A 24852-nucleotide genomic window follows, 5' to 3' on the forward strand; every position below is an offset into this window, starting at 1 on the left:
CAATGATCCTGAAAGCTCTGCACATCTATTCTTTATGCTGGAACAGCTCTCACCCCCTTCCTGTAATTCTCTCATTTCCATTGTATTTTTGTACTATCAAAAGTGTGTCATTGGTAGCATATGATCTTTTAATGATGTAGCCAGTGTGTGATTTATAGCACTACTTACAATGATCCTGAAAGCTCTGCACATCTATTCTTTATGCTGGAACAGCTCTCACCTCCTTCCTATAATTCTCTCATTTCCATTGTATTTTTGTGAAATTTGATTGCTTTCCTTCAATTAGTTTACACTGCCGATGCATTATAGTAGCCAAACTTTAATTATAGTCACTTGTATTTTCTAACTTTTGATTCTGTTTTGATTTAACCACTCAACTTCTGTATGGGAATTTTATCTACCTGAAATGACCTAAAGGTAATTTTTCTGCCGAAGAATGGGTGTAATTGATATTGTGAGAACTTATTGGCTAAGTGAAACATAGCTAGCCACAATTAGGCAGAACTCTAGGAATTAACCATGCATTTTTATTCTCACAAGCAGACAATGTTAGAACACAGTTTATAAATGTAAAACACTGATCTTCCCCACCTGTTCAAATCCCATTGAAGGCTAGAGGAACTCTTAAAGACAAATTAAGTTCCTTTTACTTGTTACTTCAAATTCGATTTGGTCATTAGGGATCTTTCTACTCCCACTGAAGCTCAAGGTCCATGTATTGAGTCTTCTGGTTTTGGGCACGTATTTACTTTAGATACAAATACTGCTGCTTAAGTTACTGATATCTTTATAAATTGTATGGCACCTAAAAAGTGAATTCAATACAAATTTGAAAATCTGAGAAACTGGTGATAGCTCTGTCAAAGATTTCTAGGATCTCATCATTTACAGTTCAGCATCCATTCACTAAACTAACTAATTTAGATGCCAATAAGTTTCAAAACAGCTATTTTTAAATATATAGCAGCTTCACCCTTACAAATGATGCTATACAATTTAAAAAGATAATCAGCAACTTAGGCAGAACCATCAATAATGGCATTTGTCGTGGACATAAGCCTAACCTTAAGATCGAATACTCAATCCTTGGCCTTCACTGGGAACAGAATGATCACAAAGATTGAAATCAAATGCATAAAGTGTACAAATTTATTTGATTTTAGATACTGCATTGCAATATAAAATCTGCATTATAACCCCTCTTATATTGAACTCCTAAAGGCTTCTTCAGTTGAGATTGTAGTTATCTAATTTCTGGCAGGAGTAGTTTTTTCTGTAAGTTACCAGTTTTTCCAATCTATACTAGATTCAAGTTGCTCATGAGCAAACACTTACACAGAGTAAAGATAACAAAGTAGTGCTATACTTTGTGTGCTGCTCTATGAAAAAAAAAAAAAAACCAACCAGCTAGTCCTTTATGAAATGAGTTGCCTTAGCACTTATTCAGAACAGCCTTGAAAAGTATTTGAGATGGAAGTTTCATTCACAGGACTTTCAGTACCTCTCTGCAGAAGAATGAACTTTCGTTGGATGGTGCAAAACAGACCTGAGAAAAACATCTAATTTAGTCCTAGGCACCAGGATATAAACTGAAAAATCATGTACTTACTAATAACAAGCTATGAAACTGTTGACCAGCACAATTTTGATTTTGCTGGAAAAATTAAAATACAGGAAAAGTGAATAAATAAAATTCATATAGTGATTTCTCCCATCTCTTTGTATCATCTTTATTACAATCCTCATTGTTACCTAAAGGGCATATTATATGTATTGTAGTAGAGTATAGTAAATGTACATGACTGATCGCTATAACGCTATTCACAGAATAGGTGGGGGAGGAAGGTTATGGGTTGCAGAGATGAAACTTCATAATCATGCAGGGAGTAATTATACGATAGCATCATATAAAATTTTTCCCTTGGGAAAAAAATAATATATTGATAATAAAATTAAGTACCGGGGGTCCCTGGTATCCGAGTCCCCGCAGTTACGAGGATTAATTTCTGAAACCGATACAAGCAATGAAAATAACATGGAGGATTTTTGAAAAAGTTTTACTATTCTGCACAGCATAAAAATGATTGGAGAAGCTTTGAAAGAAATTTTGTAGATTAATTAATAGCTCATGGAAAAAGTTATACCTTGATGCAGTTCATAATAGTAATAGAGGCATGTGATGCAAGAAAGGAAGTGTATGAGCTTATGTAGCATCAGCCAAAAAAAAAAAAAAAAAAAATCACACAACCATTCCCTCTAAGAGTTTGTGCATTTCCTAAGTTTGTTCCAGCAATTAACCACCTGCTGGCTAAAGGCAAATTTCCATACATCTTTTCTACAACTGTCTCTCCTCAATTTGAATTTATGTCCCATCACATTCGTAATCTGAGCAAGCAGACCCATAAGAATTCAGCATGCTCAACCCATTCAAGGCCTTATACACCTCACTGTAATCACCTCGCAGGTGCCTAGTCTCCAGCCACTGCAATTTGCAGAACTTAAGTCTTTCTTAATAAGAGAACCCCTTTGTTCCCCTCACCAGTCTCGTTGCCCTTCTCTGTACATGCTTATGCAATCCTTGAAAGAACTATACAACTGTATTCTCCTGTGATACCTCTAATTGATTCGGTGTAAACCAGAAATATAGGCCGATGTGATTTATTTAACACATCATATAAGCTTTATAAATCTGGAAGTGAAACTACAACAAAGCTTTTGGTTTTGTTTTCTGTATCATTCGGCAGTCTCAAGTATTGCCATTTTTGACCACATGTTCTCAGTTTTCATATTTTAATTAAGCAGTAAATTGTAGAAGTGTTTTTTTAATGTGCTGTTGAAAACAGAAAAGGTATTGGTTTTCTTGAAACTAGTGCGGTGAAAAAGAAAATGCATTTAATTACACTAGAAGACGAAAATAAATAAATAAGAAAAGCTAAAAGTGTTGGAGGCATAGTGTTGTCACCTGTGAATTAGGGATAGCTACCTAAGCAGTCAGCGAATTACTTCCACTCACATGGATAGTAGTGTAATGGAAGAAATGGAAAGACATGCAAAAATATAGATTGAAATAAAATGCATTGAAAAATATATTTTCGAATCAGTGGGAATGTATTTTGGTTATTGGTGTACTAGCCTACATTTGGTTAACATACAATTTACCAAATATACATTGTATACATTAACCAAATGTATATGACATGGGGTAGAATTTTTTTCAGCGTGGTCTGCGCTTGTTAACAGAAGAAACTGCTTCTACAGGGATGGGATACACTTACATAGAAAGGGTGCAAGGATATTCACTGATGCTATCGAAGCAGTGTTAGGTGGATCAGAAAACTACTAGCTGGGGGGGCCGATTCGCAGACTAAAAGATTAACAGTAGCTGCAGGCAGGGATGAAATGGACTGCTTTTATTACAATGAGCAGCAGCCTGGAAAAGAAGGTGCTAATGAGTTCAAGGACTGGTGGGAGTTATCATGGAACGAGTAAATACATGGGCTGAGTTAAGGTAACTAAGGGTAAGAACAGGTGCATGTATACTTGCATGTACACCAATGCTAGGAATATAGCAAATAAATTTGGTGAATTTGAAGTGCTGGTCAAGACATCAAAGGTAGATATTGTTGGGATATCAGAGACATGGTGTCACACAGATATAAGGAATGCAGAATTGGAATATGAGGAACTTGGGGTTAGTTACTCACACACTAGCAATACTTTTGTGGATTTATTGGATGATTGTTTTCTACAGCAGCATTTCAGGAGGCAAACAGAGGGAGTAATACTCTTGATCTGATTATCAGCAATGATTATTCATGCATTAAGAATTTCAGTACAACATGTACAGAAAAGATAGACAGGATAGGAAGGGAGAAGTTATGCTGTTAAGAAACATAAAATTTATGGAACTGCATCCTGTTGACATAGATGGACAGTGCAATGTTGAGTCAGTTTGGTGTGACATAAGCATATTTGAGGAAAGGGCAAAAATGAGAGTAGGAGTGTGTTGTAGGTCTGATAGACTCTGAGTACAGTGAACAAGTGTACAGAGAAATAGAAGTGGGCATTAATAAGAATATCTTATAATTGGGGATTTTAACTTCTCAGATATTGGCTGGAACTTGTGGGTTGGTCACTCACACACTAGCAAGGATTTTGTGTATTTATTGGGTGATTGTTTTCTAAATCAGCACGTTCAGGAGGCAACTAGAGGGCGTAATACTCTTGATCTGATTATCAGTAGTGATTCTTCGTGCATTAAGAATCTGCAGATAAAGGAACCACTAGGGGGACAGTGATCACTGTGTGCTGATGTGGGATTTACTTAACGATATAACTACCATCAGGAGTAAAGGGAAGGGCCTTTTCTTTTGTAAAGGTGACTAGAGTGGTCTCAGATTTTTTTAAATTCTATACAGTGGGACCAAGTGATGGTATTACCAACAGCAAATTCTAAATGGGAAGCATTCAAGGAATTCATCTTTGAAGCTACTAGGCTTTTCATACCAACTAAGAAATGCTTTTAATGGATATCAGAAACTAATGAGACTCATGGCAGAGAAGAAAAATGCGTGGGATGCATATAAATTATCAGGTGACACAAAATCCTATGGCAGAAATAAGCTAGTCTGTAATCAAGTCACAAAGGAAGTTAGGCAAGAAAAGGCAGATTACAAAAATCTTTGGCAAAGGATGCGAACACTTCTTTACTTATATAAACTCTAAAAGGAAGGAGGTGAATCAGATTGGTCCACTTGATATTGATGAGGAATTGTGTAGGGAAGTGGAGGACACAAGCTTATTAAACTCTAACAGGGAGCTTAATGATTTTGTGATAACTGAGAGCAAAGTGGAGGAGAAATTACAATTAATCTATCCAGTTATTGAAGAATTGGACAAAGGAAGTAAGCAAACCCACCACCTTAATTATGAGAGCATCCTTCAATTTTGCACCACAAAAAATCAAATCAAAGCATCCTTGGTCTCAGGGGAGGTCCTCACACACTGGAGTTATGCAAATGTTCCCCAATTCACAAAGGGAGATAAAAGCATGACACAAGTAATTATTGACCTGTTAGTTTAACTTTTGTTCTAGGGAAAATAATGGAGTCACTAGTTAAAGAACCATTGCAGAGATCATCTAGACAAGCCTGCAGTTATAGTTCCGACACGGCATGGGTTTGTTAAGGAGAAGTTTTGTCTGACTAATTTGATTGGATGTGGGATCACAAAGAAACTGGCTGTAAAAAATAATTTTGATATGATATGCTACTTAGATTTCAGGAAAGGTTTTGATACTGTTGCACATGGAATGTGCAACAGAATCAAAAGCTACTGTGCAAATTGGAGTTTTATGTCATTAAGGGCAGTTGCTACAATGGATAAAAGAGTGGTTAAGTGGGAGAAGACAGAAAGGTAATAAATGGACACCGCTCTTCATGGACTACTGTTATTAGTGGAGACCCCCCCCCCCCAGGGTCCGTTCTGATATTCCCTGTCAGAGACTTGGTAATTTGGAATCTCCTCTTTTCGACCTTCTCTGGCTTAAATTCTCTACCTCAATTGTGTCAAATTCATCTGTTGTCTCTACCGTTATCCCAACTCCACCAATCACTTGAAGCTCTTTGACTTCCTCTCTTTGCAACTTGACTTTCTCCAGTCCAACTTTCCTAACAGTGAGGTAATTTTCCTTGGTGATTTTAATGTTCACAACTCCAGCTGGTTTCCGTTTTCTAGTCACACTGACCCAGCTGGTCAAGATGCTGAGGCTTTTGCAATTACTAATGACCTAGCACAGATTGTTCATTTATCTACAGGAATAATGGACAATCCTAACCATACAGCCAACACGCTTGATTTTTTTCTCACAAACAACCCTTCTAAGTACACAGTCGAAGTGAGTGGTCCTTTAGGCAAATCAGATCACAACTTGGTGATTGTCTCTTCTCCAATGGAGCTTCTCTCTTATGGCCATTCCCAACCTCATGTTGTTTGGCATTACAAGAATGCAAAATGGGATGACTTGCGAGACTTATTTTCTTCTTTTCCTTGGTCGGATTACTGTTTCAACACTTCTGATGTCAACATTTGCTCAGATCGTGTCAGTGAAGTTATTCTTGTAGGAATGGAATCCTTTTTTCCCCACTCCACTTTAAAATCTCATCCTTTAACCTTAGTTTTCCAATAAATGTGCTAAGGATGTTCAAGAGAAGAATGTGGCATATCATAATTGGCTTGTTTCCAATTCTTCAGTTTCGTTTTCTGCTACACCAAAGCTCGCAACAACTGTAAAGCAGTTATTAATCAGTCCAAACTAGAGTTTGAGAAGGCTAAGAGTAGAAAACTTGCTTCTTGCCCTAATGTTAGCCGAGCATTCTGGTCTCTTGCCAACGCTATTGGCCGCAGCTTTTGCCCATCTCTGCTCCCACCTCTGTTGTCAATTCAGCCAAGAATAAAGCTGACCTGCTAGCATCCCATTTTTCTTCCAACTCGTGTATTAATGATCTTGGTAAAACACCTCACACTATTCCCAACACAGTCCATTCAATGCCTCTTGTGGTCTTCCATCAAAAGGATTTGACGAATTTAAATGATTAGAAAGCTCCAGGACCTGATGATATTTCTCCACTTGTTCTCAAAACCTGTGCTCCTGAACTTAATCCTGTCCTTTGCCGCCTTTTTTCACTTTCTTATTCCAAAGGTGTTTTTCCTTCTGCTTGGAAATTTGCTCATTTTCAGCCAGTTCCTAAAAAGGGTGACAATTCCCTCCCATCCAATTATCATCCCATTGCAATTACTTCTACTCTTTCTAAAGTAATGGAGAAATCAATTAACCACTAACTCTTAAACTTACCTAGAAACCTTCCGTCTGATCAGCGATCGCCAGTATGGATTCCGTCAGTGTCAATCCACTTGGATATTCTGGTTTATGTTACCCATTTATAGACAAATTCAATGGAAAAGTTCAGTGAAACACAAGCAGTTGCTCTTGACATCTCAGAAGCTTTCGATATTGTTTGGCATAAAGGTCTTCTAAACAAGCTTCCATCTTATGGTTTGCTAACTGTTTTTTATAATTGGTTATCCAGTTTTCTCTCTGCTCGCTCACTGAGGGTGATGGCAGATGGCTCTCTGTCTTCTAACTTCTCCACTAATGCTGGTGTTCCCCAGGGTTCAGTTCTTTCCCCCAATCTTTTCCTCATGTATATTAATGACCTTCTTCCATTGACTGGAAATCCTATCCATAGTTTTGCCAATGATAGCACATTGCATTCCACTTTCCATTTTGAGAAACCTTGCCCTGCTCAATCAGCTTCAACTTCTCGAATATCCGCTACCAATTCCTTAAATGCCAATCTCCAGGTAATTCTCTAGTGGGGCAAGGACAACTTAGTTAATTTCAGTCCTAAAACTCAGTCCTGTTTCTTCTGCTCCTGTGCTTTTCTTTGGTGACACTCCGATTTCTAGGTAAAATATATATCTCTTTTGGGGATTACCCTGACTTCTAATCTCTCTTGGCACAAGCATATTACAAATATTGCTTACTCTGCATCTAAAAAACTTGGTTTTCTCTTTCGCTGTCGGCATTACTTTTCTTCCAAACAGCTGTTCACCCTTACAAATCTCAAATCCGCCCTATCATGGAATGTTGTTCCCACATCTGGGGCAGTGCCCCCAAAAAATCATAGATGTACTGTTTCTGCTGCATGCCTCTTCTACAGATACTTCCATGGGCATGTTCTTCTGAATTCGCTTCTATAATTCCCGCTCTCTCTTTCAAAACAGTTCGGACACGTGCCGCCACAAACCAACATCCATTTCCTGTCCAACTTCAAACTCAGAATCAACTTTTCATCTTCCTCGTTTATTCACTCAACTGCCGTTTTCTGGAACAACCTTCCTTCATACGTATTTCCTGAAAATTAGTGTACAGAAGTTCAAGTCTAATGTCAACAAATATCTTCTTTCGTCTTCTCAACCTCCAACACAAGAGGTATTAGAACCATATTATAGATTCTAATACCTCTTGTTTTTGGGGTTGTCATAAACAAAAAAAAGGTTTTGGCGTTGGGCCCATTGTTGTTTTGTACATTTATCAATGATATTGATGAAGGTATATCTGGCTTAATGTCCAAGTTTACAGATGATATAAAGATTGGCAGGGTTGTTAATGGGCTTCTCAGATGGGCTGAGAAGTGACAACTGAAGTTTAGCATTGACAAATCCAAAGTACTGCGTATCGGTAGAAGTAACCTCCAGTGAAACATACTTACTGTGTAGTACTACAGTTTGGTAGAGAATGAAAAAGACCTGAGGGTAATTGTGCAGTCAGGCTGCAAGAGTAGCTCATGGGTCTTGTTAATGATATACAGAAATTTTGGGATGAGGTATCAGGGATGAGGTGATTATCCTTTTGTATAAGGCAGTGGTCAGGCCAAGCCTTGAGTAATGCATACAATTCTGGAGACCTCATTTTAGGAAGGATGTAGATTTGCTAGAACGAGTACAGAGAAGGGCAACAAGATTGGTGAGGAGATTGAGTGGCTTCCTCTTATCAAGAAAGCTTAAGTTGTGCAGATTACAGCATCTGTAGACTAGGCACCTGGGAGGTGATCTGATTGAGTTGTATAAGGCTTTGAATGAGTTGAGCAGGCTCAGTGCTGATGGGATTCTTCCTGTTACTCTGATTATGAACCTTAGGAGGCATAAATTCAAATAGAGGAAAGGCAATTGTAGAATATGTGTGCAGAAATTTTCCTTTAGGCAGCGGATAGTTGATTGATGGAACAAACTTCCATCTGTCATTGTGGCAGTTGATAGCTTAAAGAAATTAAGGTGGAACTGGACAAATGTGTATAGCTAATGGATGTGTGAAATGGGATTTTTTTTTTTTTTTTTTTTTTTTTTGCTGATTTTGTCTGAGCTTTGCTCTCTTGCATCATATGCCTTTACTAAATGCCGTTTGAGATTTCTCTTTTCTGTGTGATATTTATAAAGCTATATTTACTCCCTCCCTCCATACCTGACTTGTCTTTTTTGGATGCAGTGATGATTATGGACTTTTCCATTGAGAGAACTGCTGCTTTGTTTCTGGGTCATAACCATAAACTTGACTTTCATCGTTGTTGTGCCCTTGGAAAAGAAGCAACCCGGGCACAGATAGTATTAATTGTATGCCATCTTTCCTCATGGATGACTTTATGCATATTTTCATCAGTCTGACATGAGCAGACCTCATCCAAATCGAAATCCTCACCAAACTTTGGCCACTTGGGAAATGTGAATACATTGAAAGGTGTTCTACCCATCTCTCTGATGCTCTTTTACCCAAATTTATGACACAATTTGGTGCCCCCCAATAGGTCAAAAATTTTCCCTCTTTAAATTTCTGTATATGGCACTGCCACAAACAGGAAGATATATATTATTATTTTTTTTTTTTTTTCAGTATTCCACAGGGGAAACCTGCACACCTGTCAAAAAGCTGGACACCAATGTTGCTAAAGCTGTTATTATTTATTTATTTATTCTTTTCTTCAAACGAAATGTATTGCAACTGTTGTTAAATTTTATCATACTACTTATGTAATTAATAGTGTTAATTTTTCAGTTCTGTTTTTTCTGTTGATAAATATATATTGTTAACATAAGATTGTTAAATAGCTAATTTTATTTCATTGATATATTCTCTGTTCCCCCCCCCTTCTTCCTACAGGGGCAGTTTTCAGTCAATGTGGTTTATTGGTCTGCAGTTTGCAAAGACTGAAAATGTGAATGTAGATTTAACTTATGACATCCAGACTTTCACTGATACAGGTTTGTATGTTTAGTATTAATTTAAATGAATTAATGTCTGTAAAATAAAAGTCCATTCAAGAAAAGGTGATTTTTAAATCAAACTCAGCATATCAATATGATATATACCTGAAATGCTTCGAAACTTGTGATGTCAATCTTTGCTCAGATCGTGTCAGTGAAATTATTCTTGTAAGAATGGAATCCTTTATTCTGCACTCCACTTTAAAATCGCATCCTCTGTCTAAACCTTGGTTTTCCAATAAATGTGCTAAGGCTGTTCAAGAGAAAAAAGTTGCATATCGTAATTGGCTTGTTTCCAATTCTTCAGTTTCATTTTTTGCCTACACCAAAGCTCGCAACAATTGTAAAGCAGTTATTAATCAGTCCAAATTAGATTTTGAACAGGCTAAGAGTAGAAAACTTGCTTCTTGCCCTAATGGTAGCCGAGCATTCTGGTCTCTTGCCAATGCTATTGGCGGCAACTTTTGCCCATCTCTGCTGTCACCTTTGTCAAAACCAGATGGTTCTGTTGTCACATGAGCCAAGGATAAAGCCGACCTGCTAGCATTCCATTTTTCTTCCAACACATTTATTAATGATCTTGGTAAAACACCTCCCACCATTCCCAACAAGCTCCATTTAATGTCTCCTGTGGTCTCCATCAAAAGGGGCACCTCCGTAGCCAGGTGGGCAGGAGCAGCAGTGCGTAGCACACCCTTCTTGATTAGACGGGTTCGAGCTCGTGAGCCACCAAATATGGAGGATGCGGAAAGGTCAGGGAATGACCACCGCATATCCCCGGAGCAATATGACCTTAGTTGCTAATGCTCCTAAAAACCAAAACAACAACAACATCCATCAAAAGGATGTCAGAAGGATTTTGACGAATCTGAATGATTAGAAAGCTCTAGGACCTGATGGTATTTCTCCACTTGTTCTCAAAACCTGTGCTCCTGAAATCCTTTAAATGTCATTTGATTTTAAGGTGTAGGAGATAAGAGGAAATAAATTAAGGGGATTAATGGAATGATTTAGCCCCACAATTTCACATTTTCCAAAAACTTCTTGATAATTAGGACAGAATTTAGCTTGGTGTTGTCTTGCAATAAGAACCAGTTCCCTTTTTCTCAAACTCATAGCTTATTCAGTGAATACTTTTAACAAAACGATCTAAATTTGTGCACAATACTCCTTATTTGCTATACTACTTGGTGGGAAAAAAATTCCTTGTGAACAATTCTCCTGCTGTCAAAGAACATGATCTGTGGGCATGATTGTGTGTAAATCAATTAAAAGTTCGATATTGAAGTGATCAGAGCATGGCATTCTTATATAATAAAAAAAGCTTATAAGTCATAACTTATCTCCATAATCATATGATTAATTCATTAAAAATATTGAAAAAAATAAAAAATATGTGAAATGATTAAAAAATTGAACTTTTCAGTCCCCTTAGGGGGAAAAAAAAGCACACTTCTCAATGGTTCTTCATTGTGTAAGTGAAAGCAAACAGGAGAACCAAAGATTTTCTGATATTAGTCTTTCGTATAATGTCATCAGTTGGCTTACATGGATGTACATTGAGTGGACAGAAATGAAATCATGGGATATCTACTAGAAATGGATAGACCCACCTTTCACCCAGATATGGACTCACATGGCGAGGTATTGAGTCCATTAATTCACAAAAGCATTCCATGTGTATTTCCATCCATGCTTGCTGCACTGCTGTCCATAATTCCATCGCATTCCTGGATGGACCTTTCCACAGCATCCCAAAGATGCTCCACAGGGTTCATGTCTGATGAACAGGAAGGCCATTCCATGGTGATAAAATCTGTGGGCTCTTCGAACCGTGTTCGAGTCACCACGGCTCTGTGGGGAGGCGCATTGTCCTTCTAGAAGAGTCCATTACCCTATGGGTGCACGATAACCATGAAGTGTGCAGATGGTCTGCATGGATGGACACTTAACCTGGACCATTCAGAGATGCATTTATACATACCAGAGGTCCCAACATGTACCAGTTGAACATACCCCAGACCATTACCGACTGTCCACCTGCCTGAACAGTTCCTTGTTGACATGACAGGTGCATAGCTTCATGCGATTTCCACCAGATACGCACCCTCCCATCTGCTCGAAATAACTGGAAGTGGGGTGGGGGACTCATCAGACCAGGATACCCACCTCCAATCATCCAAGGTCCAGTGCCGATGTTATTTTGCCCGGTTGATGCATAGAGTCCTGTGTCGTGGTGTTAGCAATAGGACCTGATGGGTCGGCGATTTGTGCCGCTGTTGCTCTCCGGTTGGCTAAAACAATGCAAGACAGATGTCGATGGCAACATTCACCCACCACCTTTCTCCACCGACAGCACTGTCCACAATGAGATGTTATTCAGGAAATGAGAATAGTGCAATTTCCGATGGAAATTGCACTATCCCCATTTGTACCACCTTCCGCGATGGAGTGGCCAATGCATCAGGCACCCACTATCATCCCTTTTTCAAAGTCAATTAACTCATGACCTTTATCCATACTGACATTGAATTACCGTCTACGTGAATACAGTATACATATATACCTATACGCAGTATACATAAATTACAAAACAATCCGATCTAAATATTTTTCCAGTTCTTCCTTAAATTTATTTAACCTATCAACTTCCACAACAACAGATGGAAGTTTGTTCCAGCAATTAACCACCTGCTGGCTAAAGGCAAATTTCCACATATCTATTCTACATCTGTCCTTCTCAATTTCAATTTATGCACCCTTAGGTTCGTAATCTGAACAAGTGGAAGAATCTCATCAGAATTCAGCATGCTCAACCCATTCAAGGCCTTATACACTTCAACCAGATCACCTCGCAGGCGCCTAGTTTCCAGCTGCTGCAATATGCAGAACTTAAGCCTCTCCTGGTAAGAGGATCCCCTCATTCCCCTCACCAATCTTGTTGCCCTTCTCTGTACACGCTCAAGCAAATCTACATCCTTCCTAAAATGAGGCCTCCAGACCTGTACGCGGTACTCAAGACATGGCCTGACCATTGCCTTATACAGAGGGACAATCACCTCCTTTTCCATGCTAGCAAAATTCTTATATATCATTGACAAAACCCCATGACCTGCCCTGGCAGCCTGTCTGCATTGCTCAGAAAACTTCATATCTGACTTCACAATTACTCCCAGGTCTTTTTCATTTTCTACCACCTTAAGGGTAGTACCACACAGTTGGTACTTTTCTCTCGGGTTACTTCTACCCATATGCAGTACTTTGCATTTGTCAAGGTTAAACTTCAGTTGCCTCTTCTTAGCCCATCTGCCCAAATTATCTAGATCCTGTTGCAGTAGCACACAGCCATTACTGTCATTAACAACCCTGCCAACCTTTGTATCATCTGCAAACTTCGACATTAAGCCTGATATACCTTCATCAATATCATTAATAAATATACAAAACAACAGTGGACCCAACACCGAACCCTGTGGGACTCCACTAATAACATTAGTCCACGAAGAGCAGCACCCATTGATTACCACCCTCTGTCTTCTCCCACTTAACCATCCTTTTATCCATTGTAGCAACTTACCCTTAATACCATTCTGCTCCAATTTGTACAATAGTCTTCCATGCGCAACAGTTTCAAAAGCTTTCCTGAAATCCAAATATATGATATCAAAATTATTTTTTGCATCCAGTTCCTTTGTAACCACATCATAATATCCTATCAAATTTGTCAAATAAGACTTTCCCTTAACAAACCCATGCTGTGTTTGAATTATTGCTGCAGTCTTGTCTAGATGATCCTGCAATGCATCTTTAACCAGTGACTCCATTATTTTACCCGGAACAGAAGTTAAACTAACTGGTCTGTAATTACTCGCGTCACCCTTCGATCCCCCTTTGTGAATTGGGGATACATTTGCACATCTCCAGTCTGCGGGGACCTCCCCTGAGTCCAAGGATGCTCTCATAATTATGGCTATGGGTTTGCTTAGTTGCTTTGCTGCCTCCTTTAATATACAGTCAGTCCTCGTATAACACGTGTTTACACAAACCGAATTCGCTTATGCACAATTCGCCCTTGTGTTTACAAAAAATGGCAGTCGGACACAGAATAACCCCAACTGAACGCAACACGATAGCACTGAAGAGAAGATTCTGAAAATGTATTTATGTTTTTTATATCAGTGAAGGGGAAACACATTTCATCATAATAACGTAAAATTCCAGCTATTGGTATTATCGCAAATGCAATTAGATCGAGTTTCCTACCAGTTTATAATAGATTCCACTAGCAGGAATGCAACTGGAAATTGTTTTTATTGTTTTATGGTAGTAACCCCAGAAATGTGCTTTACTAATATGTGAGCTAGTGAGATGTTAATAGAGTTGTCTCTGCCTTTACGGTGTTGTTTATTCAGTTGCTACACGTGCACAGCTTTGTTTGTGTATCAAGCGTGCCTCCTCATTTTGTAATTGTGCTTTATTCCCTAAAAATGAGTAAAATACTTAAAAGGTGTAAAAAGGAAGCGTCCTGGTGGAAACACTACTGATTCAGAGAGAAAAAGAAAAGCAATATCGATAAACAGAGTCGGACTAGGTCAAAAATTCTTACCCGGGAAAATTTGTAGTGGCCTCATACTAGCGTTTAAGGCCAAAATCACACCGGCCTCCGACCCACCGTGGTTTCCCTGGTAAGGCTTATGGCCAGTCCGCCTCTGTCAATAGAGAAAAAATATGAAATTGTGACGGAAACACTTTGCGTGAAATGAAAGACCATGTGATATTGCATGTGTTACAGGCCTAAATGAGGCAATGCCGAGAATTACATTGAATACAGAGAAAATAAAAACTTTCATAGCAGGAACAACTCAAAGTGTAATTAAAATCCAGTAGATTAAGACAAAGAATTGGAAGAGATGACATGGCTGTCATCTGTTTGGATAGAAAATCAAACAAAAAACAAGTTTGCTTACGATAGAAGCAAAAGCATTAGCAATATTTTATTACGTAATAGTCGTAATAAAATACGAAAGTATTTTATTACGATTGTTTATTGTGTTTGGTAATGTTTTGGTTACAAATGTGTGTTCAATCTTGGGTGGTCGGCACCTAACCCTGTTTTTCCCATAGGGCCTGTTGTTTATATTGCACGATTTTGCATTAGACGAGGTTTTCTAGGAACACAACTATCGTGCTATACGAGGACTGACTGTAACTGAATAGATCCCATCCACCCCAGGTGCCTTTCTTATGTTTAACTTCAACAATTTCTCCTCCACTATGCTCTCAGTTATTACAAAATCATTAAGCACCCTGCTGCAATTTGATAACCTTCTGTCATTTTCAAACCTTGATAACTCCTCATGTGTGAATGTAGATGCAAAATACTCATTCAGTTTGTTTGCTATCTGAGCAGGATCATCAACAGTCGAACTTTATGTTGTTAACATGAAGTTACTGGCATAATTTTTCACTAATATGGCAGCTAAATTATGTCAAGTTTTCAACTCGTGCACTCTATATGCATCATGAGAACTAATTTCACTTTGTAACACTAAATTATCATCAGGAGAGTTCTCTTTTGATGATAACTCCATTTGAGCCAACATACAGTATTATATATAAGTCCAGTGTCAGGACTCCTGGTTCTTCTGTCCAAGAATGCAGTTTTTAATGTAGTTTAATTTATACATCGATGAACCATTTAGGTGGAAAGTGCACCACCCCAAAGGGATTCAAAAGTTTTTGTTTTTTTTCCCAGTTAATTTTTAGTCACTTCAAACCATTTCAGTGAATTAACCATACTGTTATGGAAGTAAGCTTTGCTATTATATAAGAATGTCATAATCTTATGAAACTTGAAGCAATACTGTAAACCTTTGTCATAGTGACCAGAGGAGAAAAATCCTGTTTGGGTTCTCTCTCAGACTTACCAAAAGAATCACTGTGACAATCTGCACACAAGGAGGATAGAGAGGAAGAGAGCAGCAATCATTTGCAGAGAACATTTGAGCAAATGGACAGATTCCTACAAATGACTGCAACCATAAATGTATGAGGTTCAAGTATTTATTTAGTGAATAATACTGACTGTTGCAGAATGACTAAGGTCATTCTGGAGCAGTCAGCTTATCACACTTTTGAGAGCTTTATAAATATTTTATTTTCAAAATTTCACTACAAACAGGCTCCCTATCAATATAGGCTTCAAATGATGTTTCATTTTGGTACGTTTGATTTTTAGAATCATTAAACATGTTTAAATAAATAATACGTTGAGCCATGTTTAGGGAAAAAAAATAATAAGAAATGTTTAGTAAATGTAATTCAAAATTTAAATCAGAATCTAAAGAAATGCCCTCCAACACTTTTGACAGATTTTTATATATATATTTCCGAATTTAAAATTGCCAATACGGAAATTACACACTATACTGAACAATCGCTCGGTTCTTTCTGCATTGGCAGCACAAATTAATGATCTGGTATACAACATTTCTTGCATTGATTGCGACTCGTCTTACCAAGGTTCGACGCAATTTTCTCTGAATATTCATGTAAATCAACTTGAAGCCTCAGTTCGTGCTTCTCGTTCAGCAGCGTCAGAATTAGCCTTTCATGCCATTAACAAAAAACACACTTTTTTATTTAACAAGGCCAAAATACTTAATGTTCAACGTAATTATACACGACTATAAATTGCAGAAACTGTAGAAATTAAATTACACAATAATTCTGTTAATGTTCGGCAGCCATATTTGATCTCCCATGCATGGACCTTTACGTGCATGTGTGAAGACAAATAATCACTATTTAAGTTTCAGGTTCAACCCTATTCGTTAATTTTCATTCCTGTGATCACGACATATGGTCAAAGTGTTGTCAGCTTCAGGAAGGAAAATCGTTTTGATTCTTTTTAATTGTGTTAAATTGGTTTTTAATTATTTATTTTTTACTCTGATGTAAGTTTTCGATTTTTTTGTTTTAATTTCTGGAGAGTATCATACGGAAGTGTTTTACGTACTATATTGAGGTAAACTCCTCTTATTATTTTACAAATATATATTTCCAGTTTTCAAAATTTTACATCTAAAACTTCAAGGACCTCTGATTTGAAACTAATTTTGATGACAAGCACATTAAATAGAAATAACTCATGAAATCCATTTAATGACATTATTTGCAATACACTAAAATTGCAGAATGTTTAATAAATTTAGTCACTCTGATAGAATGAACTTCCTTATATTAAATCTTAAAGCCTTGCAGTAGACACTCTTTGTTTGCATTTCTGTTTCCTTGAAGATTAGCATTGGTGTTTATCAGAAGCATTCAAGGTTTTAAAATAGGTTAATGTTCTTAAAGAATGAATTTCTATATTTTCTCCTCAGTCTTACTTTCAATTTTCTTGTCACAGTAATGAATGTAGAGATTAAAACATTCGTAGCCGAGTGGTCAGGAGTGGGAGTGCAGTAGCACATGCTGTTTCAGTAGACCGGGGGTTCAAGCCCCTGACTGCTAAATATGGTCGATCTGCCAACCCGCACTGGACTAATGTGGCAGATTATGATCCATTTCCCTCAGCATGAATTGTTGAGGAGGTTTCCATCCTGCAGTGGGTTGATAATGGTTGCAGTTTACCTTTATCTTTTACCTTAACTTTATTAAAATTGAAGTTTTGCATCTAGTGTATTTTTAAATTAATCATATATCACCAATTATTAAAATGGGTGGAAAAACCATTTAAGAAAACTTAACAATATTATCCTCTGAATTAAGAATATTTTTCCATTGAGCACATATAATATTTCAGCAGAATAAACCTTGTTCATTATGAATGGAACTTAAAAATCTTATTAAGAGGTCTGTTCACTCTATGGTTTAATGTTGCTGCATAACTCTCTGTTATCATCATCAAGCAGGTAAAAGCAGTGGAAATGGAAACAGTATACTTCACTCTAGGTTCAGATTTCTCCTGCTATAAACAAAATATTTGCCATTATGCAATGGTGAGGAAGTACGTGGTTTTAGCAAATATTGTCGTAAAAAACTTAAATATTAAAATAATTCTGTTACTCTATAATTGTACAAAATTCAAAAATGGAAACAACAAGCAAGTAAAGTTCATTACTACATGATCTTAAACTTCAGATAATAGTCCTAAAAATGCAAGAAAACAGTTCACATTAAAGAGTGGAAAGTTCTTTTCATTAATAATTTAAATGCTTTCTACTACAAATTGATATCACTTTCGTTTTTGCAAAATAAAAGTTTTTGTATCTCAGAGAGCACATTGATTGCCATTCCAATGTTTCTTTTTTCTGGATTGTATTTGAAACACCATGACTTGTCACCTATTACAATTGAGCAAGGAGAAATTATCACCAGCTTGAATAAGCTCTTTACTTGCTTTGAGGTTGAGCAGCTTTTGTTCATCTGTCATTGTGGAGAAGAAACCAATTGTTGATGTTCTGTTTGAAAATCTTCTGTCAGTATTGATGAGTTGTTTTTCTGTTAATATGAAGTTGTGCTTCTGTCATTTAATGAGCAACTCGAAAATATGACAATGTAATTTTTTTCTTTTAACTGTTTCTGTGGTTCAGTAGTTGTTTTGTAGCACTCTCATCTTCTAGATACTTATAGCCATCTTGAAATCATGCAAATGGCACAAAACACTTGAACAATATAGACCATTATTATTATTATATGTCTGTTTTATCAATTCATGTTTTGGTTATGCTTTTCTTCGGCCTTAAAAAAATTTTATTAACATTTGCTCTTTGTTCCATCACCCACCACAAAGACAACACAATGAACGACTTGTGTGGTATTTGCATGTTAGATGTTGAATTAGCTAGTAGACTTACTAAACTGTGATGCCATCACTAAGTGCATAATCTTCCTCCAATACCGAATAGATATAATCCAGGTAGGACCTTTTCTGAATACTGTCATGTCTAATTTCCTCGTTCATATATATGAAGTCATCTGCTGAATATATGAGCCATTCTATGTTGTAAAGATTTTGGTCTGAACATCCCAACACATTCAAGAACAGCATCAATTGTGAGTGCCAAATTTATGAAGAACAACTTAAGTTTCAAAGAAAGTTAGTCATCCAGTTTAAAAATAAAACAAATAAATAAATCATAGTTAAAAAATATTTAAAATTACTTGTTTGAGAGTGTTCTTTATCTTTATAATCAGAACAATGGTCTTGCTTTCTAGTGATTAGGCAAGCAGTGACAATAAATTTATACAAACCAGGAATGAAAATAGATACCAAGCATGTGCGACGGTAAGCATATTTTGATCTAATTATATATAATCCTGTAATTAAGAGCTGTATTTATATTATTTTTTCTTTCCCCTTCCCACATAAATTATCATTGCAGAAGACGACTTATAGATCATATATTTTTGCAGGCTGACGTGTAGAGTTCCTTTGTCATTTATTTTATTTATTTTATTTTTTTCTATAAAGATGAATATATAACCAGGCTTTTGTAGATGCCCTAGCTGGCACATTGAGACACATAGGGACAATACTTGTGTACAAAGATGAATTAATGATGTGTACAGATGAGAAAGAGGCTGTGGGCAGAAAAACAGAATGAGACAATATAACTGCCCTAAAAATAAATGAATACATAAACTTGTGTTAATTTGTATGCATCCCATGCATTTTTCTTCTGTTACGAGTCTCATTAGTTCATTTGACAACCATTTAGGCCTAAACCTTGAACAATATTTCTTAATAGGTATGAAACTTTTAGTAGCATCCACAATTAATTCCTTGAATGCTTCCCACTTAGAATTTACTGTTGGTAACATCGTCAGTTGATCCCACTGTACAGAATTTAAAAACTGTCAGGGGGACCACTGTGTCAGGCAAGACCTTCCCTTAACAGAACCATGCTGTGTCTCAGCCATAACCGAATTCTTGTCAAGATGATCCTGCAGTGCTTCTTTAACCAGTGCTTCCATTAATTTTCCTGGAACAGAAGTTAAACTCACAGGTCTATAATTACTTGTCAGCCTTTGATCCTCCTTTGTGAATTGGGGTTACATTTGCACATCTCCAGTCTGTGGGTACCTCCCCTGAGTCCAAGGAAGCTCTCATAATTATGGCTAACGGATTGCTTACTTCCTTTGCTGCCTCCTTTAATATAACTGGATAGATCCCATCCACCCCAGGTGCCTTTCTTGTATTTATCTTCAACAATTTCTCCTCCACTTTACTCTCAATTATTACAAGATCATCTACCTCACTGCCAGTGTTTACTTCATCTATGGCATTCCCCTTCCTGAATAACTCCTCATGTGTGAATGTAGATGCAAAATATTGATTTGATTTGTTATCTACCTGAGCAGGATCATGAACAGTTGAACCATCGATATCAAGTGGACCAATCTGATTCATCCCCTTCCTTCTAGAGTTTACATAAGTAAAGAAATCCTTGCTGTTTTTCTTAGCATCCCTTGCCAAAGATTTCTCATAATCTGCCTTCGCCTGCCTAACCTCCTTTGTAACTTGGTTACAGATCAACTTATATCTATGATAGGCTTCTGTGTCACATGTTAATTTATATGTATCCCATGCATTTTTCTTCTCTGCCATATGTGTCATTAGTTCATCTGATATCCATTTAGGCCTGAACCTTGAACAATATTTCTTAGTTGGTATGTAAAGCCTAGTAGCTTCCAAGATAAGTTCTTTGAATGCTTCCCATTTTGAGTTTGCTGTTGGTAATATCATCAGTTGGTCCCACTGTATAGAATTTAAATACTGTCTCAGACCATCCTAGTTGCCTTTACGAAAGCAATAACCCTTCCCTTTACCCCTGATGGTAGTTACCTCCTTGAGTAAATCCCACTTCAGCACACTGTGATCACTGCCACCTAGTGGTTCCTGTATCTGCAGATTCTTAATGCACGAAGAATCACTACTGATAATCAAATCAAGAGTATTGCTCCCTCTAGTTGCCTCCCGAACATGCTGATTTCGAAAACAATCATCGAATAAATCCACAAAAGCCTTGCTAGTGTGTGAATGACCAACTCACAAATTCCAGTCAATATCTAGGAAATTAAAATCCCCCCATTATAAGATTCTCTGATTTACTGGCCTACTCTGTTTCCCTGTACAGTTTCTTATTATACTCATCAGAGCCATTAGGCCTATAACACACTCCTACTCTCAATTTTGATCTTCCAATGCTTATGTTACACCAAACTGACTCAACACTGCACTGTCCAGCGATATCGACTGGCTTCACTTCCTTGGATTTTATGTGTTTCTTAACTAATAGCATAACCCCTCCTCCTTTCCTATCCTGTCTATCCTTTCTGTAGACGTACTCCCCAAATTCCAGTTCTGCATTACTTATATCTGTGTGACACCATGTCTCTGATATCCCAACAATATCCGCCTTTGATGCTTTGAGCAATACCTCAAATTCATCAAATTTATTTACCAAACTCCTAGCATTGGTGTACACGCAAGTATACATGCACCTGTTCCTATTCTTAGCTACCCTAACACAACCCATGTGTTTACTTGTATCGATATGACTCCCAACAGTCTCTGAAATATCCTGCATCTTATTTTCCAGGCTGCTGCTCATTCCAATAGAAGCAGTGCAAGAATCACTTTCACCTCTGCCAGTGGCTACTGTTAATCTATTAATCCTTGTATCCCCCCCCCAATCTAGCAATTTTCCGGCCCACCTAACACTGCCTTGATAGCATCAGCAAACATTCTTGCACCCTTTCTATTTAAGTGTATCCCATCCCTGTAGAAGCAGTCTCTCCTGTTAACAAGTACAGACCAGGCTGAAAAAAATTCTATCCCTTGAGCCTTGCACAGTCTTTCCAGGGCCGAATTGATCGACAGGGCTCTCATCATATACTCCCTCCTATCGTGTCTGGGCAGAATTGCAGACACTTTCAAATTCAACCCTAATTCACGGCTTTTTTTCAACAGTGACTTGTACTTGTTAAGTAATTCCGCCGGTTTCCTACTCTTAATATCATTAGTGCCAACGTGTACAACTATATCACCTTTTGTGCCCTTAAAAGATGATATCCGCTCTAATTTTCCTTAAAATAAGAATTGCAACCCAAGAAAACTGAAACACAAATAAAAATTTACGTTAAAAGAAACAGTCCCATTTCTAATTAATGAAACATTCCCAGTGTGCCAAAAAAAAAAAAAAACTAAATGTGCCATGAAAATTTAATTCATTAGTCCCCCAATGATTTTGCTGATGTTTGGCTCTTGCTTTCATAGCCCACTGGCATAGCTAAGTACAGCACACTGTTGAATGTAATTTAAAGTAGTTTATTCTTGAGATCATAGGTGGCTCTTGCTGGATTTCTAAGAGCTAGTAGTGGATCTCAGTGTATTCCTTGAATTTTTTTTTCTCTTTTTAATATTGGTTATGCGCTTTTTCTACTCAGCAGTCTAGTTTGAGTCTTACTTTTGTCTGTTTTTAGAAGGAATTTGAGTGGTTGGTTACACTACAATTCTTCCAGAGAGCTCTTCGACAAGACCTCAAATCTTAGTCCTGTAGAAAGGAAGAACTTTCCATATTTCAAGTTATCTTGCAACAAATTTGTGATAATTTCTTTTCTGCATTTTGCCTATCCTTGGAAGAAGAATATCCTGCAATGATTAGATAATTTGTGTTATGGTTAATCTCTTCTGTAAACAGTGACTTAATGATGCTCACAAGCAATAGATTTAATTCCACACAACCAAGTTTTATTTGCACTGTTATAACTAGAGATAAAACTTGTCAAGTGTATGACTAAAGTAGGGAGAAAAGCAACAGGTTACTCACTTGGCTTCTCATTTCACACTGATGCTATGAAAGGGGCCCTGGTGAGTGACCGTGACCACCTGCTTTCTCTGCTATATCATCAAAAACAAAACTTGGCAAACTTTGTTATTATGTACAAAATATTGATTGAATTTCTCCACAGTACATTATTAAAACAAAATATCATGTAAACTGATAGAACTGGCCTCATTATAATAATTATTCTTCGAAAGAACAGTTTTATTTTAATTTATTTATTTATTATTTATTTTTTTATTTTTATTTATTTATTTTTTTTTTTTTTTTCATATTTGCCATTGCAAAAGCATTTTTTCTCTGAAGCACATCCGTTGATATTCTGAAAGCATTTGTTCTGATTATGTTTATTGTTATTTGACAAATTTAACTGTTTACATTTTGACCACTAGTAAATGGTGTATAGTACATATAGTCTATAGTGCATAACATATATATGACTACTAGTACATAATGTATGGTCTGTTAATATGTATATTGTTTTATTCTGATTGTTTTCTACTTACATATAACCATGGCCTTTGCCGAAAAGAATATATTGTTATTGTAAGTAAGATACAATTAGTGTTATTGTAAGTAATATCTTACTTACAATAATTTAGTGTTACCCTACATCTAGATAATAGATATTGGAGGTGGGGAGAGATCAAAAATAAATTTTCATGCCAGCACTTTGTTTTTAAGATGAATCCCTTCAACCCACACCATTAAATATGTATGAAATTGGGCCTTCCTATAATACACCCCTACTCTCAATTTTGCTTTGTCAGTGCTTATGTCACACCAAATAGACTCAACATTGCACTGTCAGCCGGATGCACTTCCTTAGATTTTGTTTCTTAACTAACAGCATTACCCCCTCCTTCCTTTCTGTGCTGTCTATCCTTTCTGTTCATATTGTATTCCCCAAATTCCAATTCTGCATTCCTTATCTCTGTGTTACACCACTTCTCTGATATCCCAACAATATCTGCCTTCAGTGTCTTCACCAGCACCTCAAATTCATCAAATTTATTTAGCAGTTTCTGATCCACATAACACTGCCTCAATAGTATTAGCAAATATCTTGCACCCTTGCTATTTAAGTGTATCCCATCCTTGTAGAAGCAATCTCTCCTGTTGACAAGCACAGACCATGCTGAGAAAAATTCTACCCCATGAGCCTTGCACAGTCTCTCCAGTGCTGAATTGATTGACAAGACTCTCATATACTCCCTCCTATTGTGTCTGGGAAGAATTGCAGACACTTCCAAATTTAAAACTAACTCACAACTTTTTTTCAACATTGATCTGCACTTGCTAATCAAGTCTGCAGATTTCCTACTCTTGATGTCATTTGTGTCAGTGTGTACAACGTCATATACTTTTGCCCCTGGCAGACATACCCTGGTCCTGTTCCACCTATCATTTTTGCACAATATATTTCCTGTATCCGTGACAATAGTCACAACAATAACTAGCTCCTGTGGGACCATCACATTCTGTCCTGAAGATTGCTGGTGTGTTGCCTAAAGCACAAGAATTAGTCTGGCATTGGGTTGGACAGCTGAGAGCTTGATGGGCTCCCCATTTTAATTCCTTCAAGGGCATCTACCCTACTCTTAAAACTCTCATAGATGCCCATCAGAACGCCGAGTTGGCACCTGACTTCTTGGCACTCTCTGCACATAGCACACACAAAGACAATCCTTGGCTAGATCATTTCCTGTTCCAGAAAGTTCTGCAAGCATTTCACAGGTTGCACATTGTTTTAGAATGTCATGTATTGGAGAATCGCCCCCTTCGGTTCCCCCCCGAGCCACAGCACTCCCACTAATTTGTGCATATCGCTTTGCTGCTCTAGTCTGGGGCATGATTTCTAAAATGCGATTTAATTAACAATGAAAATTGATTAATGAACTATACTATACTACACTTGACTATACTATACAATACTATACTAATGCAGTGATTCATATTATGCTATCTAGTTTTATGTTATACCTTACAATATCAAGTTCAAGATATATGCTATACCATAACGATGACAATGTTAAATTAGTTATGCCCTTAACTAAATACAAAAGATATATGCCCAAAAAGTGATTAAAACCTTCAAACTGCTTATTTATTACAATTAAAACCATACTATTCTTCTGCACTACTGGTTACGTGCTGCGATATTCACGCCCAAAACTCC

At 37.2% G+C, this 24852-nt stretch overlaps 1 protein-coding gene across 1 annotated transcript in view; it reads left to right on the top strand.

Annotated features, from left to right (window-relative positions):
- The window catches only part of LOC150076854 (poly(A) polymerase type 3-like), a 341061-nt gene that overhangs the window by 255928 nt on the left and 60281 nt on the right, over positions 1-24852 (top strand). Inside the window, exons 16-18 of the mRNA XM_090386405.1 lie at positions 8499-8503; positions 9722-9816; positions 19042-19111. Of these exons, the coding sequence (XP_090242531.1) occupies positions 8499-8503; positions 9722-9816; positions 19042-19111 (170 nt within the window). The remainder of the gene's footprint in view (positions 1-8498; positions 8504-9721; positions 9817-19041; positions 19112-24852) is intronic.

Source organism: Mastigoproctus giganteus, chromosome 12 (assembly GCF_048544385.1).
Source record: "Mastigoproctus giganteus isolate SK-2022 chromosome 12, ASM4854438v1, whole genome shotgun sequence".
NCBI lineage: Eukaryota > Metazoa > Arthropoda > Arachnida > Uropygi > Thelyphonidae > Mastigoproctus > Mastigoproctus giganteus.